This window comes from Brassica rapa, chromosome A06 (assembly GCF_000309985.2).
Source record: "Brassica rapa cultivar Chiifu-401-42 chromosome A06, CAAS_Brap_v3.01, whole genome shotgun sequence".
NCBI lineage: Eukaryota > Viridiplantae > Streptophyta > Magnoliopsida > Brassicales > Brassicaceae > Brassica > Brassica rapa.
The window spans coordinates 7278695-7302210 of NC_024800.2; the positions used below are offsets into that span (position 1 = coordinate 7278695).

General features: G+C 35.8%; 3 protein-coding genes across 3 annotated transcripts; 2 read left to right on the top strand and 1 right to left on the bottom strand.

Annotated features, from left to right (window-relative positions):
* Positions 1–5207: 5207 nt before the first annotated feature.
* Positions 5208–10340, bottom strand: LOC103872579 (eukaryotic peptide chain release factor GTP-binding subunit ERF3A). The gene is made up of 20 exons (XM_009151010.3): positions 10166–10340; positions 9546–9587; positions 9377–9457; positions 9113–9163; positions 8952–9005; positions 8755–8859; positions 8472–8583; positions 8338–8383; positions 8121–8192; positions 7964–8026; positions 7710–7864; positions 7560–7624; positions 7327–7477; positions 6942–7047; positions 6726–6861; positions 6567–6631; positions 6275–6439; positions 5815–5887; positions 5634–5714; positions 5208–5539 (listed from the first exon to the last, which is right to left on the bottom strand). The coding sequence occupies exons 1-19, from the start codon at positions 10167–10169 to the stop codon at positions 5656–5658; spliced, it is 1605 nt and encodes a 534-aa protein (XP_009149258.2). The 5' UTR covers positions 10170–10340; the 3' UTR covers positions 5208–5539; positions 5634–5655.
* Positions 10341–12584: 2244 nt separating this feature from the next.
* LOC117125927 (uncharacterized protein At4g04775-like) lies at positions 12585–13063 on the top strand. The gene is made up of 2 exons (XM_033272903.1): positions 12585–12749; positions 12827–13063. Exons 1-2 carry the CDS (start codon positions 12585–12587, stop codon positions 13061–13063), a joined length of 402 nt encoding a protein of 133 aa, XP_033128794.1.
* Positions 13064–21814: 8751 nt separating this feature from the next.
* On the top strand, positions 21815–23410 carry LOC103872580 (guanine nucleotide-binding protein subunit beta-like protein). The gene is made up of 2 exons (XM_009151011.3): positions 21815–22782; positions 23122–23410. Exons 1-2 carry the CDS (start codon positions 21898–21900, stop codon positions 23221–23223), a joined length of 987 nt encoding a protein of 328 aa, XP_009149259.2. The 5' UTR covers positions 21815–21897; the 3' UTR covers positions 23224–23410.
* The last annotated feature ends 106 nt before the right edge of the window (positions 23411–23516 follow it).

Consider the following 23516-nt stretch of genomic DNA (forward strand, 5'->3'; position numbering starts at 1 on the left):
ATAAATCCTTGCCGTGCGTGTTCATGGGATACTCACTTACACAGAGTGCATACATATGCCTCCATGTCCCTACTGGTCTCTACTACATCTCGCGACATGTCAAGTTTGTTGAATCCCAGTTTCCTTTCCTCAACAAACCGACAACTCCACCAGAAGAAACTCCTTCCCAGACACCTCCATTCTCACCACATACTCATGTTCCACTTCAGTCACCACTACTCGTACACTCGTCCTCGTCTTCGTCTTCGGCAGCTTCTTCATCGTCATCAACACCCTCGGGCCGGGATTCTCACCGAAGTCAGTTGACCCCGACTTCTTCGTCTTCTCCTTCTGCTCCTGAGCAAGAAAGGGAAGCGAGCAGTGGGAATCATTCCGCAAACACATCGTTACCAGCTTCACCTCAAGCTGATACAGACGGAAACAGAGATCATCCTTCCCCAAACCCGACCTCTACACACCAAACCTCTACCTCAAATCAAACCACAAACGAACCTACCCCTGTTCCCGAGAGTCCACACCAACCCGCACAACCACCCATCGCAAATATGCATCCGATGCAAACCCGAGCCAAAAACAAAATAGTCAAACCTTCCAAAAAGCTCTCCCTCACTGTAACCACAAACCCAACCAAAACCATACCCAAAACCCATATCCAGGCCATGCGAGATCCAATGTGGCGCGGAGCTATGAGTAATGAGTATGATGCTCAAGTTCGCAATCGTACTTTTGATTTGGTTCCTCCTGCTCCGAATCAGAATGTTATTGCAACCAAGTGGATTTATACTGAAAAATATTTGGCTGATGGTTCTTTTGACAGGCCTAAGGCACGCTGGGTAGCTCGTGGAGATAAACAAGAACATGGCATCGATTACGCTGAGACGTTTAGCCCAGTTGTGAAATCAATCACGATACGCCTTGTTCTTCACCTTGCTGTCTCGCGCTCTTGGCCAATCAAGCAACTCGACGTCAACAACGCTTTCTTACAAGGCACTCTCACGGATGAAGTCTATGTTTCACAGCCTCCTGGTTTTGTTGATCCCGACAAACCACACCATGTTTGTCGTCTCAACAAAGCACTCTACGGGCTCAAGCAGGCGCCGCGTGCCTGGTACCAAGAGCTTAAAACATTTCTCACTGACATGGGCTGCATCAATTCCCTGGCGGATACATCGGCATTTATCTACATTCACGAGGCTAACATTGTGTATATCTTGGTCTACGTCGATGACATTATTGTCACTGGCAGCACCTTGACTCTCGTCAATGCATTCATCCGGTGCCTCTCTAATCGTTTCTCCTTGAAAGATCCGTCTGACATTCATTATTTTCTTGGTATAGAAGTCATACGAACCTCTGAAGGTATCCTCCTCATGCAGAAGAAATACATCGTTGACTTGCTTACAAAGATGAATATGCTTGATGCAAAGCCGGTCTCAGCGCCTCTAGCAACAACTCCAAGGTTGTCTCTTAACTCGGGTTCTCCGATTGATGATCCACGTGAATACAGACAACTTATCGGAAGCCTGCAATATCTCTCCTTTACTCGACCTGACATTGCCTTCGGCGTCAACCGTCTATCACAGTTTATGCATCGTCCTACCGATCTCCATTGGCAAGCGGCGAAGCGTATACTCCGGTACTTGGCAGGTACGGCCTCATATGGTATCTTTCTTCGAAAACACACGCCTATCACTCTTCACGCTTACTCGGATGCTGACTGGGCTGGCGACACTGATGATTATGTCTCTACGAATGCGCACATCCTCTATCTTGGCTCAACCCCTATTGCGTGGTCCTCTAAAAAGCAGACGGGTGTAGCACGGTCCTCCACGGAGGCTGAGTACAGATCTGTCGCAAATACTGCAGCAGAGATACGATGGGTATGTTCACTTCTCACTGAGCTTGGTGTTACTCTTCCTCAGACACCGGTTATCTATTGCGACAACGTCGGAGCTACATATCTCAGTCATAATCCAGTGTTTCATTCCAAGATGAAACATCTTGCATTGGATTTTCATTTTGTTCGAAACAATGTTCAATCCGGTGCCTTGAGAGTGTCTCATGTATCCACAAAAGACCAACTAGCCGATGCTCTTACTAAAGCTTTGCCGCGCCAACGATTTAGGGAACTCATGTCCAAGATTGGAGTTCATCAAGGTCCTCCATCTTGAGGGGGAGTGTAGATAATATGTGTATAAGGACATATTAGTCATTAGCTAAACCCTATGTAATCACTATAAATATTGTAATTACCTATTCTAATAAGATCATCCAGTTATACAAACCTACACAAAGGACTCTCGGTCGTTATCCCTGCAAACCTCAAACTTGGAAATATGATAAAAAAGAGCAAAGAAGTAAAGAAAACGATCCTCTCCTTCCCCATGTGCTTTTGTCTCTCCAATAACTAACTTCTTCAGATTAGTTTAAGAAGCGAGAATATAAAAAGAGCAAGAACGCGAAAGAAAAAAAACACCCTCAGGGACTTTTAATAACAATGTGAAACACCACACTTATGTTCCAGAATTATTCATTACTTTATACAGAAAGCTTACCGTAGTTGCCACGAAGAGAGTCCTACTTATTACCCAATCAAGTACGTAACACTATCTTTTCATATTATAGGAATAGGACCCAGTGGAAAGATAAAAGTCCAACATTTTATCCCGTCAACCACACATTTATGGACCTCACGTTAACGTCTCGTCTTATGTCCATGTTCTTGGAATCAAGAGCTTGCGAACAAAAAGAAACTTGAACACGGCCGAGCAGCTTAAATTTTTATGGGTCTTAAAAAAACCCCTTCAAATTAAAATTCCTAAGGTTTATGAAGTTTTTTTCCTTTACAGTTTTTGTAAGGGCATGATTAATTCTGGTCTATTAGCCAGGATTCTTAATTCATGATTTGACATTTTTTTGTTTTTTTATTTTTTTTTCACTTTTCGACTAAGAAACGGTTTTTATATCTTTTATTTAAATGACGATTTTTAACTTTTCTTAGTTAAAATCTTAGAAAAGATAAGAACCATCTCTTAATCGAAGCTAATAACCTCAGTTAAGAGACTGAAGTTAATCATGGTCTAAGTGATACCTTCTGTAAATTGAAAATAAAAACAAAAATACGCAAATATAATATTTTTAGACCTTTTTCCATCTATTCCTCTTTTTTAATATGAGGTTGGACGATGGAACCGTCATACTTTTTTTTCCATAAGTCGCCTCAGTTTGTGATTTTTTTTTTGCAAAAATTATTCTCAAGCACGTCTAAATAACGTTATTAACTTAAATCCCACCTTGTAACTTTGATTTATTTATATTATTATTTGCGAAATGATTTTCCGCAACAGAGTTTCGCCTTAAATTACTTTGCATAAATCTGAAGTACAAATTAAGACTAACTCTTAAACTTGCACAATATTTACAATCCAGTGCCACTGAAATTTAATAAATATATCTTTAATTAATGTTTATCTTTTCCAAGAAGAAACTAATTTCCTAAAATAGTTTAAGTATTAATATACCAAACAAGTACTCGTGCAGATACTTTTTAATTATGATTAAAAATGATCAATTGTTTAAAAATCAAATTCATTCATTTTTAATCCAAACTACTTTCTATAATCTAGCTTACCAATAAATAATATTATATAATTTAATTAAGCTTATCCCTTAATATTTTCCACTTTTACATTCTTTCATAAACGGAAATATAAATATATACTTTCAATTTCAGATTTAAATTATAAAAAATTTGTTACTAATCTAATAAACAGAAACGAAAAATATGTGAATAAAATCAGAGAGTATCCGTAATATATGTAATATCATTTTTCATAATTTCAATAGTATTTGGAATTAGTTTATTCATTTACAGAATTTATAGCACACTATTATTTTAAACAAATGTAGCTATATTTTCATTATTTAATAAATAAAAAACAAAAACCAAAAAATAATCAGTTTTAGAATATATATATAAATAAGATACAAATTAATATGTTAATATATTATAATATGTTAGTATATTTGAATATAAATATAAATACGATAAAATAAATTTATAAGATATATAAATGATATAATTGATGGTAGAAAAACAAAATATTTTATTTATTAACATCTGTAGTTATATTTCTCATTATTTAACAAATAAAAAAATAAAGACCACAAAATAAATCAATTTTACAATATATAAATAAGATAAAAATTAATATGTTAATATATTACTGGTAGTATATTTTAATATAAATACAAATACAATTATATATAAATATGATAAAATAAATATGATAAGATATAGAAATGATATAATTGATGGTAGAAAAACAAAATATAGTTATTTATTGTAATAAATAAAATATTATGTTTTAAAATGTCATTTTAAAACAATTATATAATACATATAAATTATAAAAATAATAATTTAGTTATAAAAGTGAAACTTAATACATGTGCGGTTACACGGTTCCAAATAAAAAAAATTATGTGGATATACATGTCACATTCTATGGATGATATCACAATATAAACTATAAAATTATTTTGTTTTGAAATGACAAATTAAAAAATTATTTAAACGGATAATTTTAAAATATATATGATCAATTATACAAATAAATATTTATTTATAAAAAAATGGCTAGAAGGAAAATTGACTTTGAAGACTAAACAGATCTCTCTTTTGATAACTTGATTTCTTCTTTCAATTCGGGTTCCTCTTTCGAAAGATGATGGGTCTGACTGGTGATTATTCGGGAAATAAAAGGAACAAACAAAAAAGGAATATATAGAAAAAAAATAGCATCAATGAAAAAGAATGATTGTTCCTTCTTAAATTTTACAAAAATAATTGTGTCCTTTAATTTTCTATAAAAAAAGGAAACAAGAAAGAATGAGAAAAAATTATTATTTCTTGTGAATGGTAATTTTTTAATAAAAACGTTAAGAAATTCATTATTCCCTATTATTCCCCGTCACCATTCTTACCTGATATTGAAACAACTTTCAAAATTAAATTCCATTTTACGTTGGTATAATCATAAATAACGCCACACACTGCTTCACTGCAAGTTTCAATCCTTGTCCGATCTACGTAATACTGAACTTAGAAGCACGCACTTGTCAAAGGACCAATGTAAACCCCAAGTCTGCATCAGCCAAGTCGCATGGAGCAAAGGCAGGAAGAAATAAGTTACTTTTATGACGAGCATTAAGGAACAAATGGTGTTTCCTCAACTATTTAAACAGCAAACTCCAAAAAGCCCAAAGACAGACTCAGCAGCTAAAAGGGTAATAACAACAGTAGTAATTGTAAAATTTAGCTCCAAAAGAAGTAAAAACTCTCACTCATGTTCATCATAATACTCTTTCTAGCTTTTAAATTTTTCAGAAAACGGTCTCAAGTTACACCTCTCTGTAGCAGTAACTCTCAAACCTCACCATACAGATGGTACTAAGATTTGAGTTTAGGGAACTCCAGATTCCTTCGTCAGAAGCACTTTCCTGAAGCCCCCTCTTGGTGCAACTCGAAAGCCGTCTCCTGCAGTTTAAAGAACCAGAAACCAGCTCAGATTGGATGTTTCTTCAATTTGGTGGTTTCACAAATAATTGAAATCGTAAGAGTAGCTAGTCACCTTTTTCCTCGCAAAATTGGGATCAAGCGCTTGAGGAAGCACCTGAGAGCGCAGTCACTTTTCCAACAGCAATTGTTTTCCCTGTAGTGAGTCCCCAAATAGATTTGTAAACCATGCACATAAATTAAGATGAGTGATCATATTCTGCATTGCATTTAATATAGTCTCAGCAAATCTTTACCTTCAGTTCGCAGAGTGAATCTTCCAAGTTGCGGAAAATCTGAGAATTTTTCAACACAGATTGAATTGCTAACCTGCATAGATGAAGCAATGGATAGCAGTGATTAGGATTAGAAAGACTAGATAAAAATTTGCTAAAGCTGTTAAACAGAAATCTCGTGCAGATGCTCTCAATGTTCCTGGTAAGCTTTGCAACAACGGTTTATTTACAAACAGAAAACGGCTGTGAACATTTTATTACTCTTGTCAAGCAGCAGGCAAATAGAAAACATACACATTCAAACAAGTTTGAAGACCAAACAATCATCACCAAAACATTGTAGCAAGCTCAAATGAAATGAAGTAATATTTCATGCTTTTTCTTAAGACGGGCATAGAAACTTCAACCATAACTTCGCTGAAACATATGGCAATAAATAAAATATAAAAGGAAAGAAAGGGAAACAGAAGGGGAGCCAGACCTGTATACGACAGACAACAGCAGCACCATTCTTCACAAACAGAATTTTCTTTTTCATGGGTTTCCTAGTCTTCATATCAATTTGGCATATCAATTCAATTATCTCACATTCCTCAACAACCGCATGAATGTGGAGAATAGCCTTGTAACCAGCTGTAAAGATCGCCTACAGGAGCAGAAAATAATGATGACTCGAGGGATTAATATTCTGAATGTATTGTAAGAATGCAGCAACACTATTAAGAAGTGCATACGCTCAAAAGTTGACATTCCATAAGAAAAAATGTGCTTACATTGTCAAGCAGCTCAAGGATTTGTAGTTGGGCAACGAACTCAGTAACGGCAGGTACAGGCTTTACTGCAACAGATAAACAAAGAAAACCGACAAATTAGTATCTCTACAAAAAGAGAAGAGTATGATTCGAGATATCAACAAAAATCATCATACTCACCCGCGCTGGATAAAACAAAACCTGCAAGGATATCCTCGTCTTCAATGCCAGTTATACGGACTCTCAAATTCTCACCAGGTCCAGCACGCTTAACTTTGTCTTCATCGCAATATATAGCAACCACTTTCACGTGTTCCTAAATTGGTAGATGATAGTTATCAGGAAGACAATGAGCCGGCAATTATATAGTCATGCGAGACGACGTTTGGAAAATACCTTGTTTGGCATAACAATCAAGGAATCACCCTCCCGAATGCTGCCAGATTCTACTTTTCCCATAACAACAGTTCCCATGTCTTTGAATTTATCAATAATGGGCATCCTATATAATACAATTCACAAGATCAATACGGGTTAACAGTTAAAAATATACAAAGATATGCTTACAGACAATAATTCTCATCTCAACTATAAAGAATGAGAAAGAAACTATAGAAGACATTTCCTACTCTGTAGTGCAAAAAAAGGTGCAGAAAACAATGCATATGGTCGCTATGGTCAAGAAGCAACATGGACTAACGGGATTTCATGAATGCATCAACTAGTATTTTGAAAGACACATTCGAATGAAAAAAGAATAAGAAGCGGCATTGAGGTTCACCTGAATGGACCATTAGGATCCCGTGGCGGAACTTCAATAGCATTGAGGACTTCAAAAAAGCTAGGGCCGCTGAACCAAGGACAAACGTTTCGATCCATACTCTTGTCTATATTAATCCCCATTAGACCAGATATAGGCAGGAAGATAACATCTTCAAAACAAAAGAGTGTAAAACAAGTTAAACATGCAATTAGACCATAGCTCATTTCTAACGTTTATAGTTCACTGCATACCTTTCTTTGTGTTGTAGCCAGAGGATTTCAGAAATGGTACCATTTTTTGTTCAATTTCATCGTACCTGCATAAGAGTACATAAATACGAGGGTGAACAGAAAGAGATGTAAATCAACAGTGCCAGGGATTAGAAAGGATTTTGTACGTACCTCTCTTTCGACCAGTTAACAGTTGGGTCATCCATCTTGTTCACAACAACCACCAGCTTTGACACGCCCAATGTTTTTGCCAGTTGAACATGTTCACGCGTCTGCCCGCCCCTCTCATATCCTGTTTCAAATTCACCTTTACGAGCCGATATCACCTACAACCGAGAAACAAAGGCAGGAAATTAATAGGTTCCCTACGAGAGACAAATGCTACACTTAAGGAATCAGAACAATTTGACATAGTACTAACGAACCAGCACACCAATGTCGGCCTGAGATGCTCCACTAATCATATTTGGTACATAACTCTTATGACCCTGCAAGTTCAAAAAAAGGAAAAGAGAATTAGAAAGATACACTTGACATGAAAGACAAATGAACAAAAAACTATTACTTTAGGTTGATCCTTACCGGAGCATCCAGAATTGTAAATCTAGTGCTCTCAGTTTCAAAATGAGCCCTTCCAACTTCAACAGTTTTACCCTGTCAATGTAGCAAGTAAGCCATACCACATAGGAAAGTTTAGAATTAACCATAAACATTGCTGGGAATACTACAGACACGTGAACTCTGTCATCTCGGACACATTTACAGGAAACAAAGAAACACTAATCACCGCAGGAAGTACCTTGGCCCTCTCTTCTTCATTTGTATCCATTATATAGGCCATATACCTAGCATAGAGGACAATAACAAGTTTATGGAAACAGAAAATAGAACCTAAGCATACCTTATTAGTTTGTATTAAACACAAATACTCACCAGCTTTCTCTACTTTTTTCTTTTGCTTCCTTTTCATACTTTTGGATTTGTCGGTCGTCCACCTGACCGCTAAGGAAGAGAATTTGTCCTCCAATTGTAGACTTCCCAGCATCTACAATGGAAACGGTTGACATGTGAATATTAAATCAATTAGCTTTGAAACCATGTGTCTATACAAGGAAACAGTTACAATCTAAAATGGAAAAGACTTTCCCGGAAACTACAGACGAGTTATCAATTAAGAAAATTGAATTGATGGAAAAAATCAAGTAGATGACCATACCAACATGTCCAATGAACACCACATTCAAGTGTCTCTTTTTGTTTGCCTCTGCCTCTTCTTCAGCTTCCTCTTTGGCGGCCTTCTCCTGGGCTGCCTTCTCTTTAGCTATATTGATTAAATAGACGAGAGAGATAATTCAGTCGTCAACTAGACAACACGATCACAGAAAGATGAGAAACAAACGAGTATATAAGAACCTTTTGCTGGGTTATGCACTGGATGGAGCATTTCCTGATCATGATCCTCGGGAGCTGAAACCACCAATGTCCAGGAAAAAAAAAACATCACCAACGAGGTATACCTCACAAATTTTAACTACCTTTTAGGGAAAATGAAATAGAAAGAAAGATCTATCAACCTTGTTGCACATCAGGGACGGGCGCTGATTCTTGAACCTCATCTTTCAGGTCTGTAGAGAGAGGATAAATATCAAGTATTAGATAATTAGAATCAGCATTCAATCTCATGACAGCATAAACCTTGGACCCGCCTCCCTCAATCACAAGCTAACATCATACATATGTAACAGACACGGTGAAACTATAGGAGTAAACCGACCCACAAATAGACAATCCAAACAGTGTGACAGAGAAAATATAAACAGAAAGTGTAATGCCACAACCTTCATCCATTTTATCCACTATCTCAACTCCATCTGAGTTCTGATCTGCCGGAATGACACCTCCAACTCCATTGTTCTCTTCTGCACATTTCAACACCAACGTTTTAGCACCATGCGAATTGCAAACTAAGAAAAAGAAATGTTAAGCTTATCATCTCCAAGGAATTACCTGCGGAATCAAGCTGTAATGCGCGGATATCAGCCTCAATATCTACATAGTTGACAAAAGATATAAGATGGATGAAATATTAAAAAGAACAGACACAATAACTCATAACAGACATATTAATGATCAAATTGGAACCCTACTAATAACACTATTATGATGAACATGTTGTAAGCTCGTGAACTCGACAGTTAGATCAATTATGTACAGAAACACCTCACAAAGAACTACTTGATCACCAAAAATCACAAACTGGTATAAGCGAAAAGAGAAAGTCAATCAGGTCAAACAAGTTCCATATAGAGCAAGCCATAGCATAACCCTAACCCCCAATGCTACAAACCTAAATAGATCCGCAAAAACTCCAGATAGCATAATAAATTAACAAATCTCAGTTCTAAACAACACATTAAAAGTCAATCCAGTGATTCAAAACCCTAAATCCGATTACTAATTCTCACGCCGAAACATCTACCACGCGAGTAACGAATCCATCGGCTCCAAAACCGATGTAAGATTACAAGCATACACACATAACAGAGAGTAAGGTTAGATCGAGTAATACAGACGAGAATCGAAGTAGGAAAAAGCGACAGAGATAAACGGAGCTCGAGAAAGCCTACCCATGGGGGATGATGGTGGGAATAGAAGGAGAGGAAAGCAGTTCTAGGTTTTATTAAGAGGCTGTAAACTTTGCCCAGGTGGAAGTTAATATATATTCCGTCGCTGTGTTTCCTACCTTTTGATAATGTATGACTTACGTGATGAAATGAGATTTCTTTCTCATCCGAAGCTTCTAGTTTTAAGCCACGTCGTTAAATAAAATAAGCCCATTAAAAACGGCCCATATGGTTTGCTTTATGGCCCATTAATTGATGCTGAAAGTTTGAAGGCCTAACTATATGAGTCAACTGCTCAGGTACAGGTACTCTTAATGAGGGAAAAAGTGATCTATCATACTCTCATGTGATCTGCCATACTCTTATCTATCTTTATACTCTTAGAGAATATGGTTAATATCTAAAATACCTCTGACTGATTTAATGAATAAATTAATCAAATTAATCGAGTATCCACTCTCTCTCTCCTCTCCTCCTCCCTCCCTCTCCCCCCCGACGAATTTCGACTCGAAGATTCACTCGAAGCCCACTCGATACTTCCCTCGTACTCATCTTCTCGGAAATTCGTTTGGAATACGATCTCTTCGCTTGGATACTGGATCATCGAGCTATTAATTCCGTTATACAAGGTATGTATCTCAAATCGTCGTTAAGACCGATGTATAGAATCCACCATAGACGAACTCATTATTCACGGGATTCCGATTAGATAGAAGATTCCGTATTTGTGTATGAACTAATCGACGATCGGAAAGTTTGAATGGTATGTTTGTTAGGGAATTCGATAATCAACAACTGTATAATTGAATGTCGGGAATCAAAGCTGATAACAATTTGGTTTTGAATTGAAGACTCGACTCCAAATTTATAGTTTTAATTGAAAAATTCTTATTCATTTGGGTTTCATGAACTAATCGAGGATCGGAAAGGAATGATTGAATGTCGGAAATTATGACGATTCAATCGAAGATTAGACGTTCTGGCTTATCACTAATTGGTTGGTTACTGACGCAACTCTGTGACATGGTATAATGAAGTATAACGAAGTATAACTTTAATGGTTTAACTGTGTAACCAAGTATAACATGAATGGTATAACTGAATAAACAAGTATAACTTTAAGTGGTTAAATGTTTTTATTGCAGACAATGTGTCCATTTCGACGAACATACACTTTGATTATGATGGACATTATTCTAAGGATGGAGATGATTATGAATGGATTCCAACCGATGCTCGTTTGTATGCTATATCCTTTAAGACATCATCGTTGGAGGAGATCACTTATTCGTTGTTGAAAGAGAGGATATGCAGGAAGATGGGAATATATTCGTTTACGAAGAGGCTCAATTTGGGTTACATTCCATTGGTAGTGGAACCTAAGAGGCAATCGTATATTTTGGATGATGAAGATGTGTTTGTTTATCTAACATCAGTTGATAGAGAGCAAAGAAGGAGTATTTTGCATGTGGAGGACATCGAAGAATTGCAAATAGTTCAAATAACCGAGCAACTGTCGAGAGTTGGAGAGAGCTCTTGTAGTAGGAACTATTGTGAGCGTGAGAGTGGATATGGAGAAGAAGATAATGTGGGCACAGGTTTGGAGCACGATGAACATCCCCACAAGAAACAGAATAAGAGTAGGTTGTAAACCTTTCAGTTTCAGTTTTGATGTGGATTAGGTTGTAAGCCTTTCACTTTCGGTTTTGGTGTTTGCCTTTCACTTTTGGTTTTGGTGTTTTTATCGTATGAGAACGTTGTGAGGTGAAATAAATTTTATTTGTGTGTTCTATAACTAAGTGAAACTGGTATAACTACGTTATGTAAATTGAATAATATGATTGTAAATTCTAAACTTTGTAATTTAATTTTATAAGTCATGGAAGTAATACGATTGTAGTTTATTATTAGTGCTATGTTAATTATGATTTAATCAGAATTGTTAAAATTCTATCTCATTGCTTGGTAGCAATCATATAGGAAATACAATGTGTTGTTATAGCTTTATCGATGAAACTGACCTCGTTAGATTTGATAACTCTTCATGGCACGAAATCAAGTTTATATGTACATGATCGTATGAGAAATGAACTCAGGAAACATAATTGCATTGGTATAACCACAAAATCATTAATTCAAGTCGAGTATAACTAAGATAAATAGAAATAATTAAAAAGTGCAACTTTGACGCTTTCTGTAAAACTGAGTACTTGGTGAAACTTACAACAGAAAAAACCGTGGGATTCTTAATTTTCCCGCCCAGCTTTTCGAATTTCTAATTTCCCAGCTTTTCCCAATCGTTCAATCGAAGTATTAAAGACCCTTTTTTTAGGTTTTCCCCATTTGCTATCTTCATTTTCTCTCTCTTCCCTAATCTTTCTCCTCTCTCTCCTCGTCACTCCCTCCCCTCCCAAAAACCGAGATGTCCGCCGCTTCATCTTCCACGACCGGTGGTTGGAGACGGATACGAACTCCGGGGATACCTAGTAGGTGTTGGTGCGGGGTGGGCGTCATCGAGATCATCTCCAGAAGCAATCCAAACCCATATCGCCGGTATTATCGGTGTCTCTTTGCGGCTTCACAAAGGGTACATCCGTTTGTTGTTTATATATCGAACGCTTATGAATCACGCTTACTCGTTTTGAAAAAAAAATCATGTTGTAGCTCGAGAACAACAATCATGTCTTCAAATGGGTTGACGAAGCCTTCACCGATGAGATACATCAGCTGAACTACCAAGTTCGAATGCTCGAAGAAGAAGTTCAGAGTCTCAAAGCAACAATAAGGAATGAAGGAGATATCCGCGAAGGTCCCAAAAAGATGCCCATGATAAAGATATCAGGAGGTTGTGTTCTTCTTACCATCGTTTTAGTTGTAGAAATTATGATGTACAAAAAGTAATTGAAATTCTAAGAGAATTCCAATTCCTATAACTAATTGTTATTGCTAAGCTATGTTTTTCTAAGTTATGCGAAGTTGAACAACCATGTAGTTTGATCTATTGAAAAAGTTTCTATTATTTTTAGTATGTTAGACAATTGAGAAAGTGAAACTAACACAATATCTGACCTATTTATACGAAAAAGTCGAACAGAGAAATAAGTTAAGCCAGAAGTTGGAACAGATTAGGTGAAACCAAAAGTTGAAACAAGTGAGATTAAGTGAAACCAAAAGTTGAAACAAGTGAGATTAAGTGAAACCAAAAGTTGAAACAGGTGAGATTAAGTGAAACGAAAAGTTTGAAAATTGACTAAGTGAAACTATAAAGTTGGAAAATTGAACAATAGAGTGAACAAAGTTGTACCGACAATAGAGATAGTTTCACCAACATTAACACATAGTTGTACCGATATTTAAACAAAGTTTCACCGACATTAAACATTTACACGAGACCTTCAACCCCATATTTCTGAACATAAGGGTCGCTGTTTAGTACAGACTGCCCGAATTCCTCAACCTCTGGCAAACGCGGATTGAACCTGAAGTCCGCAAATCCACCTTCGGTCTGAAGCCATATATCATCAGGACCAAAATAATCTGTATGGTCTTGATTTTAGCAAAAGTTCTACTCAACTATCACATTTAAAACTAGACACAGAAACAACACTTACTCGTAGATTCACAGACTCTCCACATCTTAAGGACAACAATCACCTGTCTACGACCCCACCACTCATGTCATCAAGACCATCCCGGAAGGCAACTGCCTGAGTGCCGGTCACCACACATCTTATCTGATGGTCACTATTCATAATAAAGAAAAAGTGCGTCAGTTACAATATATATATATATATATATATATATAAATTTGCTTGAATCATATGTTACTTTATACTCACATGTTGTCCCTTATGTAAAACTCCATCCTTGGTTCTGAAGGGGCATCGAGATTAGCTTCTGTGTTGAAGACCACTCCCATTGTATCTACCATATAAGTGTTACTCAACTAAATCAGTTCGTTTCACTTAGTTTCACATACATCTACAGAGTTATACAAAGTTCTGAAACCAAGCCATGCGACTGTTGAGATTACCATTCCTAAATCAGTTGTGATTACCATTCCTAAACCATTCTTAAATCAGTTGTGATTACCATTCCTAAATCTGTTCGTTTCACTTACCTATGGGATATTTGAGGTCACGCCAGTGCATGCGAGGGATTGCATGGATGCTTTTGAAATCAAAGAAAAGACGATTGTTCAGAGGTTCGATGATGCGGACTTGCGTAAGGCGCGAAGCAATTAGTCTGAACGGAGACCTAGTTGTCTTGAAACATGGGTAGGTCCGTTCAACATCTACCACAAAGATTTCCACCCATCTTCCCTCTTCCTTCTCAAGGCCTCTAAAATTTTTATAATTCTCATAAGTGTTCATCTCCATCTTGTATCCCTACAAAAATAAAGTACAAAGATCATGTTTATTACATGTTACAAGGATCAAGTTTTTATTTCTGACGGTTACATGTTTATTACACAATTGAGAGATGATGATATAACACTTACATCTTCATCTGCGAGGATATAGTTATAGTAAGGCCCACTGTTAGTAACACAGGAATAGAAAGGGTAGATCATGTGTAGTTTCACTCTGAAACGCCAAGCCCTGACCGCCGGGTTATAAATAACCTCGGAAAGCTTATCGTACTCTGCCATCTTGTTTGTTGAGAGATGAGAGAAGAGATGGAGTATTCGCAGAGATGAGAGAAGAGATGAGAGAGGAGATGTAGTAACAGTGAGTGTTTAAATGCATAATTCTCTTAAATGCAAGAGATGTAGCGTATAAATGATACTCGGAAGTGTAATGATTATTAAAAGAGACTTTTTCACAAGAGAAGTCGTGGGGACGTATTTTCCTTTCGACGAGTCTATCAAATGTCGTGTTCGTTCCACGAGTCTATCAACCTCGGGCAAAAATAGGAGTAGTAGATTCTAATAGTTCATTAAATTACAGGTTTTTTCTCAAAATTAATATTATCCTTTTCATTGATTATCTCCTACACTGGTAGTTGCTATCATTAAATATATGAACTCTAAATATATTCACTAACTATTATACATTTTGGAAACTGACCATCTTTTAAAAAATAAAACGATATAATATCTAAATTTCGTTAAGTTTTGTATAGTTTCAAATTTTCATACAATCTAAATTGTTACGTTTTGCTTAGTTTCATAAATTTAGCCCGTGATCTCCACGAGTTTCACTTACTTATACATATTTATGTATGTTAAAATTCAGGAGAGGCGACTGTTGCAGTCAGAAAGCGTGTTAGATAAGTTGAAGTAGTTATGCTTTCTCGGGGAGAGAAATGGTTTAATCTCGGGGGAGTCTCGAGTCAATCAAGTAATAATACTCATCAAATCAACCTGAGTCAATCAAGTAATAATACTCATCAAATCAACCTTAAATGGACACGCCACTGTTCAACTTCATTAAATATAGTTAGATATATCTTAATAAATTATAGTTTTACAAAGTTTCAATTCCAACAGACGCGACTACTATTCAAAAGGCGTGTCACAGAAGTCATGTCTTCTCGAGGAGCCCATCAAATCACCTATAAATGGTTTATCACTTCTACAATTACACTCTACAATTACATAAATTTCGAATCTCTACAATTTCCCTCATCTCTCTCATACAATAACATTTTTTCTTTTATCAGAGTTAGACATGGATTCTCTCCCTCCTTCAATGCTTCATAAGATTCTCTCTACGGTAGCAACGATGAATATCCGAGATTTTGGTTCTGCAAGGATTGCTTTTTCCGGGTTCAACGAAGTTGGAAGAGAAGATCACTTCTACAGATCGGCCAATCTCATTTACCTGAATGACTGGGTAGACGAGGTCAGTGCTGTTCGAACATTCAGGCTAAAATGCTACCGTTCGGGTAATCCAGAGGCCATATACTTGAGAGGTATGTATGAGTTCTTCATCCTCCATTTAGTTGATGAAGGAAGGGAAAAAATCCATCTTGCTGGTGAGAGAGGATGCGAGTTGGCCCAGTTTGTTGATGGAATGCTGAACTTAGCCTTTAGCGTTGATCATAGGGGAATTGTTCACAACTACCCTGCCTTTACTCGTCAACATGTTTATAAGATGTTTCAAATCATCTGTAGTTGGCAACTCTCAGGCCATTGGGATTACGATAAACCTGGCATGTTTCTATCTGTGGCTGAAAGGATAGATCCTAATGTGCCATGTGATTGTTGGTGTTCCCACATAGACCCTCCAGAGTTTGAAGTCTCCCTAGATGGATCACGATCACGGTGGAAATGCGATCGTTGTTTCTGGAATTGTGCAGCTTGGGACTTTTGCTACCAAATACACTTGACTGCTCGCACATGGCCAATTGAAGATTAGTAGAAGTTTTATCTAGTTTTACTAAGTTGTTAAGTTGATGAGCTGTTATGCTCTGTTATTTCTCTAGTTCTATCTATAAACATTATGTAATTACTCTAGTTATATCTATAAACTAATCTTTTTATTTGAACTTCACTAAATATATCAATAACAACACATGTGGCCGAACAATAACGTAATAATAAATTGCAATCTAAATGTGGAGTACTCAATGTGTGATTAAGTTCAATTTAGCATCACTTTGTAACTGGGACAGTATTTATTTGTTCAGGTTTTATTACGCTACACAGTTATACCAAAGTTTACAATTACACTAAGTCATATAAAGGTTTCGGAAGTTAAGGCGAAATAGATCCGAATTTATGGATCGGGTCTGGATGGTCTGCGAAATGGCCCTGGTTGGGTTGTAATTATGTAAGTTTCTGTTGGCTCTGTGGTCTTTTAATAAATTTTCTGATTTAATTAAAGATATATTAAATTCCAAATCCGGTCAGTTTCGGGCAGGAGTATCTCAGATCATTTTTTTTTCGGGCAGGAGCACCTGAGCGTTTAATTCTAACTATATCGTTGGGAACAAATGAACAATGCATGTAACCAGGAAGAATTTCATAGAAATGTATCCGTAGGAAATCTATTCATAGATTATTTCCGTTTTTTTGTTCAAAATAAAAAGATTATTTCCGTTTATACATTCATGAGCATGTAAGCAGGAAGAATTTTATAGAAATGTATCTTTAGGAAATCTATTCATAGATTGTTTCCGTTTTTTTTTTCAAAAAAAAAGATTATTTCCGTTTATGCATTCATCTACTATATCCATCCTTCAATCCTGACCGCACATTTTTTTTTCTTTGTTTTGATTTATTTGTTTCCCTCTAGTCTATATTATGTAATTTTGTATTTTCTGAAAAAAATAATTAATTTAGTGATGAATAATAGTACCCTTAATAATATAAAATCATAAGTAAGATGGTAACAATATCCCCAAAATCTCTTACAATTTTCTACCCTCTCTCATTTTCATTAGGGTTAGATAGTATATAAAAGTCTTTCAAGTTTCAATGAGTCATTCACTTGTTATCTTTCTCTTATTTTCTCTCTTTTCAAAGTTTTTAAGATGTTGGTGAAAGATATATAATATTTTTTCAGCTGGAATAACATTGGATTTAAACTATATTTGACCCCAATACAAATATGTTACTGACCCCTATATAGTTTGAAGCCTATGTTATTTCAACAGAAAATATATTTTCAATTTAAGCAAAATCTCTATGAAAATTATGTTAATTTTAACTCCGGTTGAAAAAGTTTCTAGCTCCACCACTGAATATTATGATGGAGATCTATCTTTTTCACACAAGTTATATCCTTCCAATTTTCTTTTGATCCTAGTTGTCTCTTGTTTTGACCAGATTAAAGATTCATAGGCTAAGGTTTTGTATAAATTCAAAGTCAATTATTCTCTCGCTTGTTCTTCTTGTTTGCAACTCTAGTGAATTAAGCCTTGGTGTTTAGGTTCAAGTGCTTGAATTAATTCTGCCTAGCTAGTTTCTTTTCCCCTTTGTGTAAATATCTTTATGCATATGAAACATAGGTTTAGGTTAAAAGATGACGCTTGTGAGTTGTGATTGCTTACAAGAAGAAAGCATAGCAAAAATAAGAAGAAGAGCTTCTTTACATTTAAAAGAGGGTTTAGCAAGGTGAAGTAAAGCTGCTAATCTATGGACAAACTAAAACTAATTGATGATATTATGGATTCCATATCTTTGGAGTTTTCACTTGCCCTTTTAATGACTTCACTCTTCTTTGGATGAAGGAAGCTCTTCATCTCTCCACATGTCTCTCTTTCCATTATTATTATTATTTCAATAATTGTTTCTCGTAGCTTTTTTTGCTTTGCAGGTGTTTATACAAGGATGATGGATCTAACTCACCTGAATAATGATATGTTCTGAAGCATACATGTATATATCATTTGTATTTTCTAAATTGTAATTTCCTTAATGTTGTATATACGTAATTTTTATTTTGTAACATTATCAAAACAGATTTGAAGAATTCAGTGTCCAGGCCTCCTATAATGAACGGTCCCATATATATAATCTTCGTGACTTTTTCAGAGTTTTATATATCGTTTTTATTTTTGCATGCGCTTCATTTTTTTCTGGCTCGATAAAATTATCCAATTATGTTGAAGACGGATTGCATCCCATTACAAAAGTTCAACCTTAAAGCTTGACCCGAAAACTTGTCTCAAGAGCTCGACGCTCAGGGGATCAGTTCAAAGGACTCGGCCCAACATTTGGCCTATCTTATTAGGTCAGGCCTACCTTAGGGAAAACATAAGAGCATGCTTGGGTATAAAAGAGGGATATGAGATCACGGGCATTCAGATTTCACCTCAGAGATTGACGGCTAGAATTAGGGTTTATACTATTTAGCTATTGCCGACATGTACTTTTTCGATACATTCTCACCAAATGTCATCACTCTTTTCTCTTGCTCATACAATAATTATAACCTTTTTCATTTAATTAGTAAAATGTATTTCAAATAACTCATATTGAGTTTTATTCATCTTTTTAAAAGGCCACCAAACTCAGATTCAACAAATAATGTGGACAATGTAGGAAAATGTCTTAAATATATACTCGCAGCCTAGGAATAATAAAATCAAATATGTTCTTTAACAATATTTTTATAAAAATAAATAGTTTAAAATCATGATGTTAGATATTGTGTTCAGTTTTAAAATCTAGTAATATTTTAAAATCTAAATTGCTAGTAAGTGCTAAGTGGTAACTGTTGTTCCAATACAGATGGTGAATGCTTGAGATCTAAGAAGAACAGTGTAGACGACCGAGATTTTGTAGATTGTTGCATTTTTACTAAATTTAATTGTAGTTTTAGGTATCCGTACATGAGCATGCATCTAATCAGCAAAACTAACAAGATTTTTGCTGTTTTAACGGCTGTCTTCACATCTTAACAAAGAAGATCTAATCATGATTATATATGATTTAGCATCGAATTAGTCAACCACTTATACCATTTGTAAACAATGTTAGAAATAGACAAATGGTTAAATATGTAAATTCTATGAAAATATAAAAATGTGCTTATTGTTCTTTTAGTTAGATCTGTGTGCTATTCACTCGACTAGTGTAATTGCTGCAATAAGATTTCATTGATGGTGAACTTGTTGATTTTTTTGTAACTCTTTTGGAAATATTACATGAATGGTATTTCTTACATATATTTCAAATCTCTTTTATATTATTTGAGGAAAACTTTTAGTAAGTAACCTTACTTTCATGTGTGATTAACCAAAATATTATTACTTATGTGACATCACTAGAGCTCTTCTCACATCCTTACATTAAAAGCCCTCCATCACCCAGATTTATTACATGTAATGCCATTATTCATTATTAATTATTATGCTAAAATTATACTATATGTTTCGTATAGAACCGAAATAATTCTGTCTTACATCAAATAGCTAAACCCAAAATAACCAATTTATTTGTCTTAACCAAATTTGATTTTTTATGTAGATTCATCTACTGTTTAACAATAAAATAATAGTTGAGCCATATATTGATTTTTAGAACGTATTCATCATGTACACTAGACCAAATTTATATTAGATAATGTACATTACACTATGTTACAAGCTCGATATTTCAATTTTAGTGACCACAAGTTACTCATTTACCAAAATAATGAAAATGCCATATGAGAATGATGACCACAACCAACATGTAAAATAATATATAACAGTTTCGCTAATATCGTAAAAAAAAAATTATCTTGCTAACAATCATTGTTATTAATAACATTAGCATATACTCTATAGTTATGGACCGAATGAAAAGAAGCATATACTCTATAGTTATGGACCGAATGAAAAAAGCCTGACATATTCAATTATATCATTAAAAGGGACCATACATTAAGTCCATGTAACATTATTTGGGTCTCATTAGTTTGTACCAACTTGGAGTAGTGTTGAAGATAAATTCAAAAAAAATTGTATTCTTATTAATTTTCTTGCCGTCTACTTACATGTTGCATCAATGGGTACGTGAAAGGTAATTATATAAGTTTACAAAAAGGTAACTTTGCATATGAAATGTTTAGTGATTATAATGCGTGTTAAAAAAAGTATTTATGTAATATGTACCACTAATTTAGCAAAATAATTTGTGTATCTTTGACTCAGTATAGCGATATTATTCTATATACATATGTGACCATTGATTATAGTGTGTGTTAAGGAGCGTATTAATTTAATATGTACCACTAATTTAGCAATACTAATTTTTGTATCTTTGACTCAATATACTGATTTCTAAAAGGGAAAATAATTAGTAAGCCTAGAAAATATTTTATTACGAGTCCTATATCCTAATTTTATAGTTTATAAATAGATATGTCGTTGGATGCAGCTGTTTTGTCTATTTCTTACAAACAATTTATTTAAATATTTGATGCAGTCGTTTCTATACTTTAGTTGTCATATTATCATCTATATATAGTCGAACTAATATGTGTAACCACTATTCCATGTTTACATAAGACATTTGTGGAGTTTTGGTTGCTGTAGATGATACTCAGTATATAGAAGATTTGCAAGTAAATGATGGTTATCATTCCAAAATTTTATTTTACTTAATAAATAGTGAATATGTGATGGAAAATATTATTGGTTATCAGATTACTTCTAGTTGTCGACAATTTTGGTTTTTTATTTTTATTTCGAAAGAGTCTATTTTTTTTAAATAAAATTATTACATATAAAAATATTAATAAAACTATTACTTTTAATGGTTGACAAATTTTTTCCATCAACTTCACCACCTCAGCAAATCGTAAAGCTGAAATAGAATTTATACATTTTTCTCTATATAAAATGTTACATCTTAGTTATATAACATGTATATATTTGTTACAATGACTTTTACATTTCTAATATATATAGTTTGAACATTATAAATTCTATCAAATAAATTTACTTCCTGCAGGGCGTGGATATCACCTAGTATTTCGTATAGTGCGTAACAAATTATTGGGTGTTTTTTTAATGTCGGCGGGATTATTAAACCGTCAATCATACAAGTAAATCAGAAAATGAAAATGTTACTTCAGGTGCGTACCGCATCTTCCACACAAAGTGGCACAAAACATGGACCTGAGAAGATAGAAGCCCATTTATAAATCTTATCCACAGGCCCAAGTAAAGTAACCCTAATCCATCATCTGCCTCTCATATAAACCGCCTCTTCCGTTTTGCACGCCATTTTCTCACGCATCTCCGCCACCCCCTGAGAAAAGCGATAACCCTTACTTCCACAAGCTCACCTACTTACAATGGCGGAAGGACTCGTTTTGAAGGGCACCATGCGTGCGCACACCGACATGGTCACCGCAATCGCCACCCCCATCGACAACTCCGACACCATCGTCTCGGCTTCCCGCGACAAATCCATCATCGTCTGGAAACTCACCAAGGACGACAAGTCCTACGGCGTAGCTCAGAGGCGTCTCACCGGCCACTCGCACTTCGTCGAGGACGTCGTCCTCTCCTCCGACGGACAGTTCGCGCTCTCCGGAAGCTGGGACGGCGAGCTCCGTCTCTGGGATCTCGCCGCCGGTGTGTCGACTCGAAGATTCGTCGGACACACTAAGGATGTCCTCTCCGTCGCGTTCTCGCTTGATAACCGTCAGATCGTGTCGGCGTCTCGTGACCGTACGATCAAGCTCTGGAACACTCTGGGGGAGTGTAAGTACACTATCGCCGAGGGAGGCGGTGAGGGACACCGCGACTGGGTTAGTTGCGTTAGGTTCAGTCCTAACACGCTTCAGCCGACGATTGTGTCGGCTTCGTGGGACAAGACCGTGAAAGTGTGGAACTTGTCGAACTGTAAGCTTAGGTCGACTCTTGCTGGTCACACTGGGTATGTTAACACTGTGGCTGTTTCGCCTGATGGTTCTCTTTGCGCGAGTGGAGGCAAAGACGGTGTCGTTTTGCTTTGGGATTTGGCTGAGGGGAAGAAGCTTTACTCTCTTGAGGCTAACTCTGTGATCCACGCGCTTTGCTTTAGCCCTAATAGGTACTGGCTGTGTGCTGCGACCGAACAGGGTATTAAGATTTGGGATCTTGAGAGCAAGAGCGTTGTTGAGGATTTGAAGGTTGATCTCAAGGCCGAGGCTGAGAAGTCTGATGGTAGTGGTACTGCTGCCACCAAGAGGAAGGTACACACAATTTGACTCTTGGTTCGATTATATGTTTGCCTTGGATTGCAAGTTTTCTGCTTTTGTATAGATAGATAAAACCTATGATCAAGGAGAATAGCTTTAATACCTGTAAAGCCTAAACTAGATGTGTTATAGCAAATGTAGACGTGAAATGGTATTTATGAATTTAACTTCATAGTTCATACATTGGCTCTGTCATAGAATAGTGATTGCAGTTTATTGCTGACTGGTCTTTTATGGATATGTGATTGTTAAACAATACTTAAACATGTTAACTTTTGTGTAAGCTACATTTCTAATGTTTTAATCATTGTATTGGAATTGGTTTTTGGATAGGTTATTTACTGCACCAGCCTGAACTGGAGTGCGGATGGAAGCACTTTGTTCAGTGGTTACACCGATGGAGTTATCAGGGTTTGGGGTATTGGCCGTTACTAGTTATCCCATGTCTTTTCTCTGTCTCTCCTTGGTTGGTTTATCTATCACTCTTTTGTTTTGTCAGCAAACTCATATGTTCCATGATAAAGTACTCTGAAGGATATTTTGTTTTATGTCAATTTTAGGTTCGGATCTTTACTTATTTTGTGAGATCTTTTGCCATTCTATGTTACTTTCGTTTTGTGCTCATGTGATTACATTGATAATCTAGCAACATGGTCGAATAGTATAATCACACTTGACAATGAATTTATAATAATCTACTTGTAAGTTACAAGCCCTTTTCTTAGATT